This window comes from Mastigoproctus giganteus, chromosome 1 (genome assembly GCF_048544385.1).
Source record: "Mastigoproctus giganteus isolate SK-2022 chromosome 1, ASM4854438v1, whole genome shotgun sequence".
Lineage (NCBI taxonomy): Eukaryota > Metazoa > Arthropoda > Arachnida > Uropygi > Thelyphonidae > Mastigoproctus > Mastigoproctus giganteus.
This window is the reverse complement of record NC_143575.1, coordinates 213226839-213244014: the sequence shown is the minus strand read 5'-3', so window position 1 is coordinate 213244014 and position 17176 is coordinate 213226839. Positions and strand designations below refer to the sequence as shown.

The following is a 17176-nucleotide window of genomic DNA, read 5'->3' as shown; positions in this document are numbered from 1 at the left end:
AAGGAGATGAATTCGGTATTGAGCATGCTCAAACCATTCAAGGCCTTATACACTTCAATCAGATCATCTTGCAGATGCCTAGTCTCCACGCACTGTAATTTGCAAAACTTAAGCCTTTCTTCTTAAGAGCAAACCTTTGTTCCATTCACTAATCTTGTTGTTCTTCTCTATACTCATTCTAGCAGCTCTACATCCTTCCTAAAATGAGGCCTCTAGACTTGTATACAGTACTCAAGTTGTAGTCTAACCGTTGCCTTATACAAGGGGATCATCACATCCTTTGCCCTGATAGACAAATTCCTGTATATCATTGACCTGCAGACTATCTGCACTGCTCAGAAAACTTCATATCTGACTGCACAATTACCCACAGATCCTTTTCATTCCACACAGTTGATATGTTACTCTGGGATCAATGTTAAACTTCAGTTGCCACCTCTCAGCCCATCTGCTCAACTTTTCTAGATACTGTTGCAGCAGCATACTGCCATTAGTGTCATTAACAACCCTGCCAACCTTTGTGTCGTCTGTAAACTTAGACATTAAGTCTGATATTCCATCATCAGTATCATTAATAAATACAGAAAACAACAATTGGCCCAACACTCAACCCCGGGGGACTCCAGTAATAACATTAGTCCAGGAAGAGCAGTGACCATTGATTACCACTCTCTGTCTTCTCCCACTCAATCATCCCTTTATCCATGGCGGCAATTTGCCTCCAATGTGACACTACTCCAATTTGTGCAGCAGTCCTCCAGGACACTACTGACAGTATGATGCTGCTGCAACAGGATCTGGAAGGGTTGAGCAGATGGGCCGAGAGGTAGCAAATGAAGTTTAACATTGACAAATGTAAAGTACTACATATGGGAAACAGTAACCCCGGAAAAACATATCAACTCTGTGGTACTACACTGACAGTGGTAGAGAATGAAAAGGACTTGGGGCTAATTGTGCAGGCAGATATGAAGTTTTCTAAGTGCAGATGGGCTGCAAGAGTAGCTCATGGTGTCTTGTCAATGATATACAGGAATTTTTCTAGAAGGGATAAGGAGGTCATTATTCCCTTGTATAAGGCAATGGTCAGGCCACACCTTGAGTACTGTATACAGGTCTGGAGGCTTCATTTCAAGAAGAATGTAGAGCTGCTGGAACGAGTACAGAGAAGGGCAACAAGATTAGTGAATGGAACAAAGGGTTGCTCTTACGAAGAAAGGCTTAAGTTTTGCAAATTACAGTGTCTGGAGACTAGGCACCAGCGAGGTGATCTGATAGAGGTGTATAAAGATACACCTCTATCACCTTTATACACCTCTAATAGAGGGGTATAAAGTCTTGAATGGTTTGAGCATGCTCAATGCTGATGGGAATGTTCCTCTTGCTCAGAATAATCACCCAAGAGGGCATAAATTCAAATTGAGAAAAAGGCAGATGTAGGATAGATGTACGGAAATTTGCCTTTAGCCAGCGGGTAGTTGGCTGGTGGAACAGACTTCCATCCCTTGTTGTGGAAGTTGACAGCCTAAATAAATCCAAGTCTCAGTTGGACAGGTATTTCAAATGAATGGAGGGGTGAAATGGGAGTGTTTTTTTTTTGGCTGATGCTGCATAAGATAAGTTCTTCAAAGAACTTATCTTGGAAGCTACTAGGCTTTACATACCAACTAAGAAATATTGTTCAAGGTTTAGGCCAAAATGGATGTCAGATGAACTAATGAGGCATATGGCAGAGAAGAAAAATGCATGGGATACATACAAATTAACACATGACACAGAAGCCTATGATAGATACAAGTTGATATGCAACCAAGTTACAAAGGAGGTTAGGCAGGCGAAGGCAGATTACGAGAAATCCTTGGCAAGGGATGCAAAGAAAAACAGCAAAGAGTTCTTTACTTATGTAAACTCTAGAAGGAAAGGGATGAATCAGATTGGTCCACTTGATATTGATGGGTCAAGTGTTGATGATCCTGCTCAGGTAGCTAACAAACTAAATGAATATTTTGCATCGACATTCACACATGAGGAGTTATTCAGCGAGGGGAATGCCAGAGGTGTATTCAACTCTAGCAGTAAGCTACAGAATCTTGAAATAACTGGGAGTAAAGTGGAGGAGAAACTGTTGAAGATAAACACAAGAAAGGCACCTGGGGTGGATGGGATCTATCCAGTTATATTAAAGGAGGCAGCAAAGGAAGTAAGCAAACCCTTAGCCATAATTATGAGAGCTTCCTTGGACTCAGGGGAGGTACCCATAGACTGGAAATGTGCAAATGTGACCCCAATTCACAAAGGAGGATCAAAGGCTGACACAAGTAATTATAGACCTGTGAGCTTAACTTCTGTTCCAGGAAAATTAATGGAGGCACTGATTAAAGAAGCACTGCAGGATCATTTAGACAAGACTTCAGTTATAGCTCAGACACAGCATGGTTTTGTTAAGGGGAAGTCTTGCCTGACCAACTTGATTGGATACTATGATGCAGTCACAAAAGAACTGGATGCAGGGAATAACTTTGATATTATATACTTGGATCTTAGAAAGGCTTTTGATACTGTTGCACATGGAAGACTGCTACACAAATTGGAGCAGTGTGACATTGGAGGCAAATTGCTGCTATGGATAAAGGGGTGGTTGAGGGGGAGAAGACAGAGAGTGGTAATCAATGGACACTGCTCATCGTGGACTGATGTTATTAGTGGAGTCCCTCAGGGCTCAGTGTTGGGTCCATTATTGTTTTCTGTATTTATAAATGATATTGATGATGGTATATCGGGATTAATGTCCAAGTTTGCAGACGATACAAAGGTTGGCAGGGTTGTCAAGGACACTACTGACACTATGCTGCTGCAACAGGATCTGGAAAGGTTGAGCAGATGGGCTGAGAGGTGGCAAATGAAGTTTAACATTGACAAATGTAAAGTACTACACATGGGAAACAGCAACCCCAGAGCAACGTATCAACTCTGTGGTACAACACTGACAGTGGTAGAGAATGAAAGGGACTTGGGGGTGGTTGTGCAGGCAGATATGAAGTTCTCTGAGCAGTGCAGATGGGCTGCAAGAGTAGCTCATGGAGTATTGTCAATGATATACAGGAATTTTTCCAGCAGGGATAAGGAGGTGATTATTCCATTGTATAAGGCGATGGTCAGGCCACACCTAGAGTACTGTATACAGGTCTGGAGGCCTCATTTCAAGAAGGATGTAGAGCTGCTGGAACGAGTACAGAGAAGGGCAACAAGATTAGTGAATGGAACAAAGGGGTGCTCTTACGAAGAAAGGTTTTAAGTTTTGCAAATTACAGTGTCTGGAGACTAGGCACCAGCGAGGTGATCTGATAGAGGTGTATAAAGCCTTGAATGGTTTAAGCATGCTCAATGCTGATGGGATTCTTCCTCTCGCTCAGAATAATCACCTGAGAGGGCATAAATTCAAATTGAGGAAAGACAGATGTAGGATAGATGTGCGGAAATTTGCCTTTAGCCAGTGGGTGGTTGGTTGGTGGAACAGACTTCCATCCCTTGTGGTGGAGGTTGATAGCCTAAATAAGTTTAAGGCTCAGCTGGACAGGTATTTTGAACGAACAGAGGGGTGAAGTGGAAGTGGTTTTTTTTTTTTTTTTTTTTTTTTGGCTGATGCTGCATAAGCTTGCTTTCTTGCATCAAATGCCTCTACTAATGCTAAGCTTGCTTTCTTGCATCATATGCCCCTACTAATGCTAATGCGCAACAGAATCAAAAGCTTTCCTCCTAAGATCCAAGTATATGTTATCAAAATTATTCTTTGCATCCAGTTCCTTTGTTCAAATTGGTCAGACAAGACTTAACAAACCCATGCTGTGTCTGAACTATAAATGAAGTGTTGTCTAGATGATCCTGCAGCGCTTCTTTAACCAGTGCCTCGATTAATTTCCCCAGAACAGAAGTTACACTAACAGGTCTGTAATTACTTGTGCCACCCTTTGATCCTGCATTACGAATTGGGGGTCACATTTGCACATCTCCAGTCCATGGTACTTCCCCCGAGTCCAAGGCTTAATTGGCTTTCAGCCAGAGTTGTGTCATTTGCCACTACTAATACTAAATGTTCAAAAAGCTGTTGGAGAAATTGCTATGTGTTTTTCTAGGACTTTTCAGTGATTTGCAAAGTTTAAAGAAGGCCATCAAAGACAATCCTCATGCTGGCTGCCCTCCAACTTTCAAAACCAATGATTCAATTATTTGAGTTTATGATCTGTTCAGAAATGGTCAAAGTTTAACTCTTTGTGAAGTTGCTCATGAAACTGTATATCTTATAGGACATATCAATAAATATTAGCACAAGAGGTGGGAATGCAATGTGTTTAGCTAAATTTGTGTCTTGCATCCTCATTGATGATCATAGAGAATAATAAGTTCTTGCATTTCAGGATCTTCATCATCGAGAAGACTGGGACTGTTCCTGGGTGTGTGGTTATGACTCAGAAACAAGAAAACAGACAAATTATGCACTTCCCTGTTCACATAAGTAATTACCCAACTGACCTTTGAATTTCTTCAAATTGTCAGCCTCAACTAAAGGGTTTTCCAATAGTAACGCTCGATGTTTGGCAACAGCGCATGACGAAGTCGACAGTCACACAGGTGGTATCTTTGGTAGCCGTATTCAGTTAGTCTCTGCATTTTATTATGGAGCGTTACACGACTGAGCAACGAGTCGAAATTGTAAAAAATTATTAACAAAACCAATGTTCTATTCGTCAAACGTTTCGTGCACTCCGTGCAGTTTATGGTGTCGACGAACGTCCTTCAGAATCCACAATTCGCCGTTTAATAAACAAATTCGAAGCAACTGGGTCTGTGGCAAATCTGAAAGTGCCTGTACGTCAGCGAAACGCAAGATCCGTTGAAAATATTGCTGCAGTCCGGGAAAGTGTGCGTGAGAATCCGCAACAGTCCATTCCACGTCGGGCTCAAGAACTTGGCCTGTCTTCCACGACAACTTGGCGAATCCTGCATAAGGACTTAGGGCTTCACCCTTATAAAGTGCAATTAACCCAACAACTAAAGCCCAACGATCATGCGCAGCGGCGTGCATTCGCTGATTGGGCGCTAGAGCAGTTGGAGGTCGATCCTGATTTTGGGCGAAAAATAATGTTTAGTGACGAGGCTCATTTCTGGTTAAGTGGCTTTGTTAACAAGCAAAATTGCCGAATTTGGAGCGACGAAAACCCACGGGAGATTCATGAGGTCCCACTACATTCCGAAAAAGTTACGGTATGGTGTACACTTTGGTCCGGCGGAATAATCGGTCCGTATTTTTTCGAAAACGAAGAAGAAGTGGCACTTACGGTCAACGGTGAGCGATACAGGGCTATGATAAGAGATTTTTTTTGGCATGCAGTGGATGGAATCGATCTAACAAACATTTGGTTTCAGCAAGACGGTGCTACGTGCCATACGGCACGTGATACAGTAACACTATTGCATGAGAAATTTGAAGGTTCCGTTATATCGCGAAATGGTGACGTTAATTGGCCGCCCAGATCCTGCGACCTAACGCCACTGGATTTTTTTCTCTGGGGCTTTCTAAAATCCAAAGTCTATGCTAACAAACCACGGACGGTTGCCGCCTTAAAGGCCAACATTAGGCACGTTATTGCTGAAATTGAGCCACTTTTATGCGATAACGTCATCACCAATTGGGTATCCAGGATTAACCAAACCAGACAAAGCCGCGGCGGACATTTATCTGATATAATTTTTAAAACATAATGTTAACACATATACTTCATAATAAAAATAAAAATAGATCACTATCACTCTCACAATTTGTTTTATTGCGTTACAAAAATCGAGCGTTACTATTGGAAAGCCCTGTACCTGCAGAGGCAGCTTGTTCCAGTAATCAACAACCCTCTGGCTAAAAAGAAAAAACTTTCTACAATGTAGTCTAAATAGGGCTGTGCAAAGGTACTTTGGGGCCTGGATTCAAATGGGGTTAAGGGCCCTCGTTTATTTATGCTGAGACTTTGATGGCTCCCTCGATTAGGGACCTTGGTGCGACACATCCAATGCATCCCTCATTTGCACTGCCACAAGTCTTAAACCTCTTCTCCTGACTGTTTGAATTTTATGGATCCCTAGTTCTAGAAATCTTTATAACAGTGAAAATTTTGCCTTCATTCATTTTATTAATCCCCTCTCAGAGCTTTATAAACCTCAATCAGCTCCCCTCTAAGGTGCCTGGGTGCCAATTTCTTAATCAAAATATTTCTTTATATGGTTATCCTTTTGCTAACCTCACCATGTGAGTTGGTCATCTTTAAACTCTTTCAAGAAGCTCAGTCTTTTTTTTTTAAGATGAGGGCTCTATTCCTGGACACAGCATTTCAAGTGCTATCTTACAATTGCCTTACACAGTGGAATTATGATCTCCCTATCTATAGTTCAATAAATCAACAGGACACTATGGGCTTTCCTTGCCATCTGTTTACACTGCTCAGAGACCTTCATATCCCTTTCTTCCTTAACTGTTTTTAATTAAACTCCACCAAGTATATAAGTTATTTTGGGAGTTGCTATTCACTAAGTGTAAAATCTTGCATTTTTCTGCATTAAAACATACCTGCCACTTTCATGATCATTCTTGAAGCCTGTTCAAGCCTTCCTGAAGGAGTGCTGCTTGGCACTAATCATTAATGACCCTGCATACCTTTGTTGACATTGTTTATGAAAACTGGAAACAACAGCGGTCCCATCCTTTGAGGAGCCATCTTCTGAAATGACACCAAACTGAAAAATATCCATTAATAACAGCTCTTTGCCTTCTAACCTGCAGCCATCCTACGAGCCATCTTAAAATCTTGCAGTGATCCCAACGTGTTCCAACTTATACAGTAACCTCTCATGAGGGACTTAGTCAAATGTCTTGCTAAAATGTCAATAAACTATGTTGAAATTGTTCTCTACATCCAGCTCATAAGTAACTGTGTCAAAATAGGTTAGCACATTATTTAAACAATTTTCCCTAAACCCCATGTTGTGTGTTCTTCAGAATGCTATTTTTATCGAACTGTCCCTGGATTGCACTCTTAATCACTGTCTCCAAGATTTTCTCTACCACTGAAGTCTAACTGATCTGCAGTTATTGATTTCACTTTTAGAACCACCTTTATGTATTAGTGATATATTGGCACCTTTCCCAATCCAAAAGGATCTGTTCCAAGTCCAGTGAGGCCCTCGAAATTAAGCTCAATGGTTCGATGCACATTCTGACTACCTCCCTCAAACTCTTACTGGGCATATGCCATCAACTCCAGGAGCCTTACTTGCCTTTATGCTCGAAAGGTTTTCTAATACACAGCCATCTATAACTTTGAAATCACTAATTTCATATGTTTCAGCCTTGCTCACCCAGCCTCTCCTCAGTACATGGGGATCTATCATCAGTAAAAACCAATGCAAAGTACCTATTCAATTCATCAGCAACATCAACTGGGTTATCTAAGACTTTCCCACACCCAATACACAAGGGTCCGACCTGATTTGTTTTCTTCTTTGTATTCACACACATGAAAAACTCCTTATCCCCATTTTTTTTTGCTCTCTTAGGTAGTGCTCTTTTATTTTCAGCCTTGGCCTCCCTAACCTTATCTGTAGTATATTACAAATCAACTTGCAGCTGTCATAGGCAGTAATTTTCATCACTTTGTAAGTTTCCCATGCCATCTTTTTCTGCTCTATTAGACTGGCCAGCTACATATTCAACCATGTTGGCAGCCTCTTTGTGTTATATTTTCCCTTAATGGTATAGGATTCTTGCTTTAAAGGTATTCCATAATTCTAGTATATTCCACCCTTCCTCTGCAATCTGCCCAATTCATAGGTACCATGAAGCATATTAAACTATCACAGTCCCCTTTTTTGTGAAACTAAAACAAATGTCTTTACCTTTAATTACTGCTGTGTGTTTCTTTACCTTCCAATTAATGACTGCATGATTACTACCTACCAACAGGTCCTGTACTGTAAGCCCTGTGATGTAATCTGTTTCATGAATAATGATGAAGTCCAGAATATTCTTACACTAGTATTTTCTTTAGCGTGCTGGTACAAATAATAGTCATTTAGTTTATTTAAAAATTTGTTCCCCATGGCGAGTTTCCCTCCCACTTATTCCAATCAATTAGGGCAAAATTCTTCACAATCTTCACAATCTTCTGGTCTGTAGATTACTCCCACTCTCATTACTCTGTTGCTTCCCACTAACTCACACTACACAGATTCTATGCTCACACCACATTATATTCTATTATATTCACACCACACAGATTCTATGCCAGTAGGCATAACTTCTGACTCAGCAAAAGCTCTATTCTTGATTCAGAAATTCACACAAAATCCTTGCAAGTCCCTCAAGTCTTAAGTTAATCCACAAAGCTTTCCACACACAATCCCTCCTATTGTGTCTGGGCAGAATTACAGACATATACACATTCTGACCTAACTTCTGGCATTTTTTAAGTGCCGTCATATATTTATCAAACATTGTCAAGTTGTGTTCATTTACTATCATTAGTCTACACAATGATTGATAATGTTCTTTTTACCCTCAATAAAATCTGACAATCTATTGGTAACATCATCAATTATTACTCCTGACAAAGACATCCTGGTTATAGTCCACCTATCTTTACTGCAAAAGATAGATTTCTCTGCTAATAGAATCTCCCAATAAAACTACTCCTTGAACCAGAGCAGTATACACTTGACTGTACTCTTCTGTGATTCAAATCATGGGGTTGCATCAATCAACATTAGCATTAGTAGAGGCATATGATGCAAGAAAGCAAGCTTATGCAGCATCAGCCAAAAAAAAAAAAAAAAAAAAAACACGCTCCCAATTCACCCATCCGTTCGTTTCAAGTACCTGTCCAGCTCAGCCTTAAATTTATTTGGGCTATCAACTTCCACAACAAAGGATGAAAGTCTGTTCCACCAACCAACCACCCGCTGGCTAAAGGCAAACTTCAGCACATCTATCCTACATCTGTCTTTCCTCAATTTGAATTTATGCCCTCTCAAATGATTATTCTGAGCAAGAGGGAGAATTCCATCAGCATTGAGCATGCTCAAGCCATTCAAGGCTTTATACACCTCAATCAGATCACCTCGCAGATGCCTAGTCTCCAGACACTAATTTGCAAAATTTAAGCCTTTCTTCATAAGAGCAACGCTTTGTTCCATTCACTAATATTGTTGCCCTTCTCTGTACTCATTCCAACAGCTCTACATAATTCTTAAAATGAGGCCTCCAGACTGTATACAGTACTCAAGGTGTGGCCTGACCATTGCCTTACATAAGGGGATAATCACCTTATCCCTGCTAGAAAAATTCCTGTATATCATTGACAAGACACTATCAGCTACTCTTGCAGACCATCTCCACTGCTCAGAAAACTTCAATCTGCCTGCACAATTACCCCCAGGTCCTTTTCGTTCTCTACCAATGTCAGTGTAGTACCACAGAGTTGATACTTCACTCTGGGGTTGCTGCTTCCCATATGTAGTACTTTACATTTGTCAAATGTTAAACTTCATTTGACACCTCTCAGCCCACCTGCTCAACTTTTCTAGATCCTTGTGCAGCAGCGTACTGTCATTAGTGTCCTTAACAACCCTGCCAACCTTCGTAACGTCTGCAAATTTGGACATTAAGCTTGATATACCATCATCAATATCATTTATAAATACAGAAAACAACAATGGACACAATACTGAACCCTGAGGGATTCCATTAATAACATTAGTCCATGATGAGCAGTGTCCATTGATTACCACTCTCTGTCTTCTCCCACTCAACCATCCCTTTATCCATAGCAGCAATTTGCCTCCAATGCCACACTGCTCCAATTTGTGCAGCAGTCTTCCATGTGCAGCAGTATCAAAAGCCTTTCAAAGATCCAAATATATGATATCAAAGTTATTCCCTGCATCCAGTTCCTTTGTGACCACATCACAGTATCCAATCAAATTGGTCAGACAAGACTTCCCCTTAACAAACTCATGCTGTGTCTGAATTATTACTGTAGCCTTGTCTAGATGATCCTTCAATGCTTCTTTCTCCATTATGTTCTCAGGAACAGAAGTTAAATTAACAGGTCTGTAATTACTCGTGTTACCCTTTGCTCCCCTTTGTGAATTGGGGATACAATTGCACATCTGCAGTCAGTGGGACCTACCCTGAGTCCAAGTATGCTCTTGTAATTATTGCTAAGGGTTGGCTGCCTACCTTAATATAACTGGATAGATCCCATCCACCCCCAGATGCCATTCTTATGTTTAACTTCAACAGTTTCTTCTCCGCTTTCCGCTCAGTTATTACAAAATCATTTAGCTCCCTATTAGAGTTTGTTAAATGTCAGGCCTCCACTTCCCTACAGAATTCTCATCTGTGAATATAGATGCAAAATATTCATTCATTTTGTCAGCTACTTGAGCAGGATCATCAACAGTTGAATCATCGATATCAAGTGGACCAATCTGATTCATCCCCTTCCTTCTAGAGTTTAAATAAATGAAGACGTTTTTGCTGTTTTTCTTTCATCCTTTGCCAAAGATTTCTCGTAATCTACCTTCACTTGCCTAACCTCCTTTGTGACTTGATTATAGACTAGCTTATATCTACCATAGGCTTCTGTGTCATCTGATAATTTATATGCAACCCATGCATTTTTCTTCTCTGCCATGTCACATTAGTTCATCTGACATTCATTTAAATCTAAACCTTGAACAGTATTTCTTAATTGGTATGAAAAGCCTTGTATCTTCCAAGATTAATTCCTCGAATGCTTCCCATTTAGAATTTTCTGTTGGTAACAAGATCAGTTGGACCCACAGTATAAAATTTAAAAACTATCTGAGACCACCATAGTCATCTTTATGAAAGCAAAAACCCTTCCCATTAAAAACCCCTGAACGTAGTTTCATCTTTAAGTAAATCCCACATCGGTACACTGTGATCATTGTCACCTAGTGGTTCTTTAATCTGCAGATTCTTAATGCATGAATAATCACTGCAAGCATGTTCCACGTCCCCCTTACTATTTAATACATATGAAGAAGCATTGATGAAAGAGTACAAGGAAGATCAGAAAGCAGGTGTAAAAGTAGGAGGGGAGAAGATAAAGACAATAAGATTTGCAGACAACCAGGTTTTCATTGCATTAATTATGAGGTGGAATTACAGAGCTCTTTGGATATCTTGAATAGCAAAGTAGAGGAGTACAATATGAAGATTAACAGCAAGAAAACAAAAAAGTGCAGCCATTATCAACCCACTGTAGGATGGAAGCCTCCTCAACAATTCATGCTGAGGGAAATGGACCATAATCTACCACGCTGGTCCAGTGCAGGTTGGCAGATCAACCTGGCCAGATCGAAGTTGGCAGATCGAAGTGGCCAGAAGAAGAATCAATGTAACATTAGGTGGAATAAGACTGGAACAGGTGGACAAATACAGATACTTGGGAAGCATAATAACAGAAAATCTGGAGGAAATAAAAACAAGGATTGTAATGGGAAAAGTGGCATTTAGTAATAGAAAAGAACTATTGAGAAGAAGTTTCAAGAAGGAATTAAGAAAGAAAATGGTGAAAACTTTAATATGGACTGTTGTACTTTATGGCTCAGAGACATACACTGGTACAAGAGGAGATCACACAGCTAGAAGCTTTTGAGATGTGGGTGTGAAGGAGAATGGAAAGGGTGAAATGGGTGGACACAGTGAGTAAGTAATAAGGAAGTTTTGAGGGAAGTAGGAGAAGACAGAACATTAATAAAGGAACTAAGAAGAAGAAGACAAAAGAAATTTATAGGACATGTTTTGGAGAAGAGAAAGCATGCCGAGGAAAGTGATAGATGGAAAAATGTGTGGGAAGAGAGCTACTGGGAGAAGGAGAATTGGAATGATGGATTGGATGGAAGAGAAAATTATGCAGGAATTAAAAAGAAAGCACAAGATAGAGAAAAATAGCATCAGTGGAGCCCTGAACCTGCCTATGGGCAGAGAACTTGAAGAAGTCTCCCCTGTTAACAAGCACAGACTACACTGAGAAAAATTCTACCCCACGAGCCATGCGCAATCTCTCCAGGGTTGAATTGATTAATAAGCCTCTCATCATATACTTCCTCCTAACGTGTCTGGGCAGAATTGCAGACACTTTCAAATTTAACCCAACTCAACTTTTTTCAACATTGACATGTACTTGTTAAGTAAGTCTGCAGATCTACTCTTAATGTCATTAGTGCCAATGTGTATAAACGTCTCACCTTTCGTGCCCTTAAAAGACGACATCTGCTCTACAATGTCATTGATTTATGTACCTGGCAGACATACCCTGGTTCTATTCCACCTATCCTTTTTGCACAATATATTTCTTGTTTTCCTGACAATAGAGTCGCTGACAATGACTATAAGTGCAAGCTTTAGCATTGATGTGGGCAGCTGAGAGCTTGATGGCCTCCCCCAATTTAAATTCTTCGAGAGCATCCACCCTTATGAATTTGTCTTGCCTGGTCAAACAGCTGACCAGGAATATTTTAAAACAGTTCTATGGCAATTGTATGATGCTGTTTGAAGAAAACAGAAGTAGGTTTCTGAGAACTGACAAAAATCCATCGCGACAATGCTCCTGCACACTTGGCACTTTTCATTCAAGAATTTATTGTGAAGCACCATCACTGTACTGATTTTAATCCCTCTGAATATTTTTTTGTTTCCCAAGCATATAGGCCCCTTGAAAGGTCAGAGATTTGCAATGACTAATGAAGTTATTCAAAATGCAACTCGAGGTATTGGCAATTCTAAAAGAAGTCTATCAGGAATGCTTCCAGAAGTTGAGGAAGTGTTAGATTCAGTGTATACAGTTTCAATGAGACTATAGTGAAGAAGATCACTTATTTGAGCAAGCTTCATGATTTCCCACATTAGTTCAGTCACTGAACATTTTGATCATACCTTATATATTGTAATCTAAGTGATTTTCACATAACCACCATTCAGAGGTTGACAGCCCTCTGACATGACTTTTTCTGAATGAAACAATCAGATGTGGTGTTTCACATGTATACAGGAAAAAAATTTTTTTTTTTCAGATTGCTCATGCTATAACTACTTTAAAAATAAACTGTCGTATTATACGAATTATTAAAAAAAAAAAAAAAAAACTTTTTTTAAAAACCTTGCTTATCGCAAAGTTTAGCATTCCACTGCCACAAGAAACTGTGGTTTATGCCTTCCTTACGACCATAACTGGCCAGTGTGTTGTGGGAAACAGCAAGCAGTACTGTCACAATGATACACTGCACAGCAGTAAATTTCTCTAAGCCTATTCACAAAAATGTAAGTAAAAGCACAGGACAGAAAATCTATACCAAAACTTACAGACTACAGCCACTGTCTACATTATAGTCACTGAACTTAAATGGAATTTATTGCTACTGATCCATTATTTGTAATTTCTCTAAAACTTATTGAGAATACAAAATCATTTTTTATATAAGATATAATTTTTCTCCTTTTTTCGTGGAAATTTCATTTCCAGGGGTAAAGTGACAGGCTAATCAACATTTATGAGATGTTAAAATATGCACCAATTCAAACAGTGATAAACTAGGGTATAAGTCTTGTGTATATTTACAAATTGGCTACAAACTTCATTTAAATGTGCTTCTTACTAAAAAAATTTGACAGAACAATCAAAAATTCAATTAACCATTCAGTGATAATATCGAACTCTGAAATTAGTTAAGAAAAGGAGGAACTGCCTCTATGATGTCTTGTAGAACACTTCTGTGCTGATACTACAAGTGTTCTTCAAGACATCATAGAGGTAATTCCTCCTTTTCTTAACTAATTGATATATAATGTAGAACATTAAGCCATTGCAGCTCTGATATCTATTAATTAAATAAAGCAACTTCTGAAATGTGTGTTGGTGTGAGTGAAAAATTCACCCCACCTTAAAATGTTTACAGTGAGGGCAGTTAGGGACACTTCTTGTTAAAATTTATTTTCTGGTCAATACATTTTCTTTATAACTTTAAAACATTACAATCAAAATGGCAGTAGCTTTCTTCCTTTAATTTCATAATCAAAAATTATGTGGTCAAAATGCTGATTTTTATATGCCACTCTTTGGAAGATTATAACACCACTGTGTGAATATTTTGGAGAGATTTCCCCCCCCCAACCTCTACTGGTTATCTGTTACAACTATGTTTGTAGACTTAAAAATCTATAATTTTTCAACTCTTCTAACTGGGGCTGCCTTTTGGTGTTTGTAAATCTGAAGCACTCTTCATTCCAAGGCCTCACTACATTATATCAAACATATTAAAATCTCCCTGCATTAAATGTAATTTTTTTTTGTTTTTAAAGAAATGCAAAAGCATTACCATAAATTTGGTTTTGAAGATATTTCTATGACACTTATTAACAGAAAAGCTAGAGAAAGAATTTATTCTTAGAAAATCTGTGTTTAAAAATTAGATTGTAAAATTTTGTTGGAATAAAATTTTCGAATTATATTTGAATAATATGCTTTTCCTATTTTTTTCATAGGCCTTAAAAACTTCACAGGTCCTAAGCACAGTTTCTAAAGTGCCTATAGGAAAAGATAGCCCTGCTTCCAATCACTTCCTAAACCGGCAACTTGCAAATAAAATGAGCGCGCACGCGCACACACAAAATATATATATATATATATATATACACAGGGTGTCTTCAAAATACACGGCGTAACTTCAGGAATGAGTTCCTCATATGTAGACAATAAAAATATTTTATATCAACATAGTTCCGGGAATGCTTGATTCCCGAGTTATTAACCAGAATGTCTTATCTCCCGCAAGCACGCCATGCACAATGGCGCTCCCACACATTTCAGCCACCTAGCCCACAATTACCTGAATCGAAGGTTTCCTGGCTGGTGGATAGGTAGAGGTGGACCAACTGCCTGGCCTCCAGGTTCAACTGATTTAAACCCACTAGATTTCTTTTTGCGGGGCCATTTAAAGTCATTGGTGTATTCGACTCCGGTAGCTGATGTGGGAACTCTCCACAACCGAATTGTGGCAGGTTGTGAGACAATACGAAACATGACAGGAATTTGGCATCGTCTTCGCAAGTCCACGAGACCTTGATGTGAGGCTTGTATTCAGGCAGAAGGTGGACAATTTGAACAATTACTATAAGGTGATGTGAACAGGAAGTGTCATAGACAGACCTTCAAAACTCGGACACCAAGCATTCCCGGAACTATGTTGATATAAAATATTTTTATTGTATACACATGAGGAACTCATTCCTGAAGTTATGCTGTGTATTTTTGAGACACCCTGTATACAAAATATACTGTTGATGATACAAAATATAGAAAACACACACACACAAAATACCCTGAAGAAAAATCAAAGGAAAAATTCAAACTTGCTAGTAATTTAGTATTTCACTGCATGAATAAATAAGAAACCCCAGGGACTCACATCTGGTGAGTATAGGCTTGGCACACCCAGGGTCCTGAGCTGGATATCACCATTCTTCTTTTTCTTGGTGATTCCTTTCTACTTCTGACTCTCTCTCAGGATAACTTGGGATTTTTTTTTTTTTTTTTTTTGCTGGTGCGGCAAATAATAATAATAATGACTTGCATGTTTTTTTTTTGTTTTTTTTTTATTTATTCCGCACCGCTACTTGCTAGTGTGGTAAGCTTTGGTATCACCAGGGCAAACAATCGGCTGCTGCAAGGTGATAGCTTTTCTAAAGTCAGGTCACAAAAAAATTACACAAGTCCTGGGATCGGGGTGTAGAACTACCGACAGGGCAGTTTTTTTTTTTTATTACATGTTTAGGTGAATGGGACATAAATTTTACCCTACCATCGGCCTGGTTCAAGCAAAATTTTGTTCTAGCGTCTCTCACTCAGAGAAGAGTTATTTATATGTAGTATCCTTATCTAAACAAACTTTTGTTTGTTCTGTCAATTCAATTTATTGGTAAGAAGCACATGCAAATCGCAATTTTTTTTTTTTTTTAAATCCATTCCAAAGTAACAAAATAAATGAAACTTTCAATCATTTTGCAGGGTGAACCTAACTTATCAGCTTTGCAACACATATATCTTGTACATACCAGCAAAAAAGGCATATCCACCACCTGGTCTATAATGTTGCGCGCCTTTCTGAACGTCAAAAACTTTACCTAATACCGCTAGATAAAGGCCGGGACTACCAGCACTTCCATCATACAGCTGTAACTCCTCAACTGTAAACAAGCGCTCGACAAACGGAGGGTTTTGACCTTTAACAGAATCACGTGAAGTTTCTTCGATATTAGTCTTTTGCCTCATGATCACCATTTCAATATTTCGAAAAAGATCACTAATATATTTTTCTACTAGGGGATATTTATTCCAAACATCAGGATAAAAGTAAACAACACCAACGCCAAAGCCGGCAACTACCAGTGTTATAAACACTACTAGCTTCGCACCCATCTTTCTTCTCTTCGGCAACCTGGTGAACAAAAACGAAATCATTTCAGTTAGAGCACAAGTTTTCAAAGGATGTGGCAAACTTTCCTGGAGTTCTTTTATTTATTATTTTTTTTAAGGAGGGGCATTTTTATTATTATTATTATTATTATTATTATTATTATTATTAGCCATGCGGTGCAAGGAAGCCTGAGGCTTATGCTGCAAAAGCAAAAAAAATAATAAAATAAAAATAAAAAATTCCCCAAGTTACCCTGAGAGAGAGAGAGAGAGAAGTAGAAAGAAATCACCAACAAAGAGAGCAATGATGACGTCCAGCTCAGGACACTGGGTTTGCCAAGCCATACTCACCAGATGTGAGCCCCTAGTTTGTATGAAGCACTTTGTTAATCAAATATGTATTGTAAAGAAACATATATAAATTACACGTACTGTATTCAGGGATATATTATTTTATAAAAGTATTTATACTCATAGCTAAATTTTATATTAAAGCTGTTTAATTGCATAAGTATTAGTATTAGTAGGGGCAAATGATTGGTTGGTTGGTTGGTTCTTGGGTTTTATTGGCGCATTAGCAACTAAGGCTATAACGCGCCAAAACCAGGTGATATATAAAAATTTTAATTTCACTG

General features: G+C 38.9%; 1 protein-coding gene across 1 annotated transcript in view; it reads right to left on the bottom strand.

Moving 5' to 3' along the window:
* Positions 1–16545, bottom strand: part of LOC150091507 (neuferricin) — a 141215-nt gene extending 124670 nt beyond the window's left edge. The window contains exon 1 of the mRNA XM_090384263.1: positions 16181–16545. Within this exon, the coding sequence (XP_090240389.1) occupies positions 16181–16544 (364 nt within the window). The 5' untranslated portion in view covers position 16545. The remainder of the gene's footprint in view (positions 1–16180) is intronic.
* Between the last annotated feature and the right edge of the window lie 631 nt (positions 16546–17176).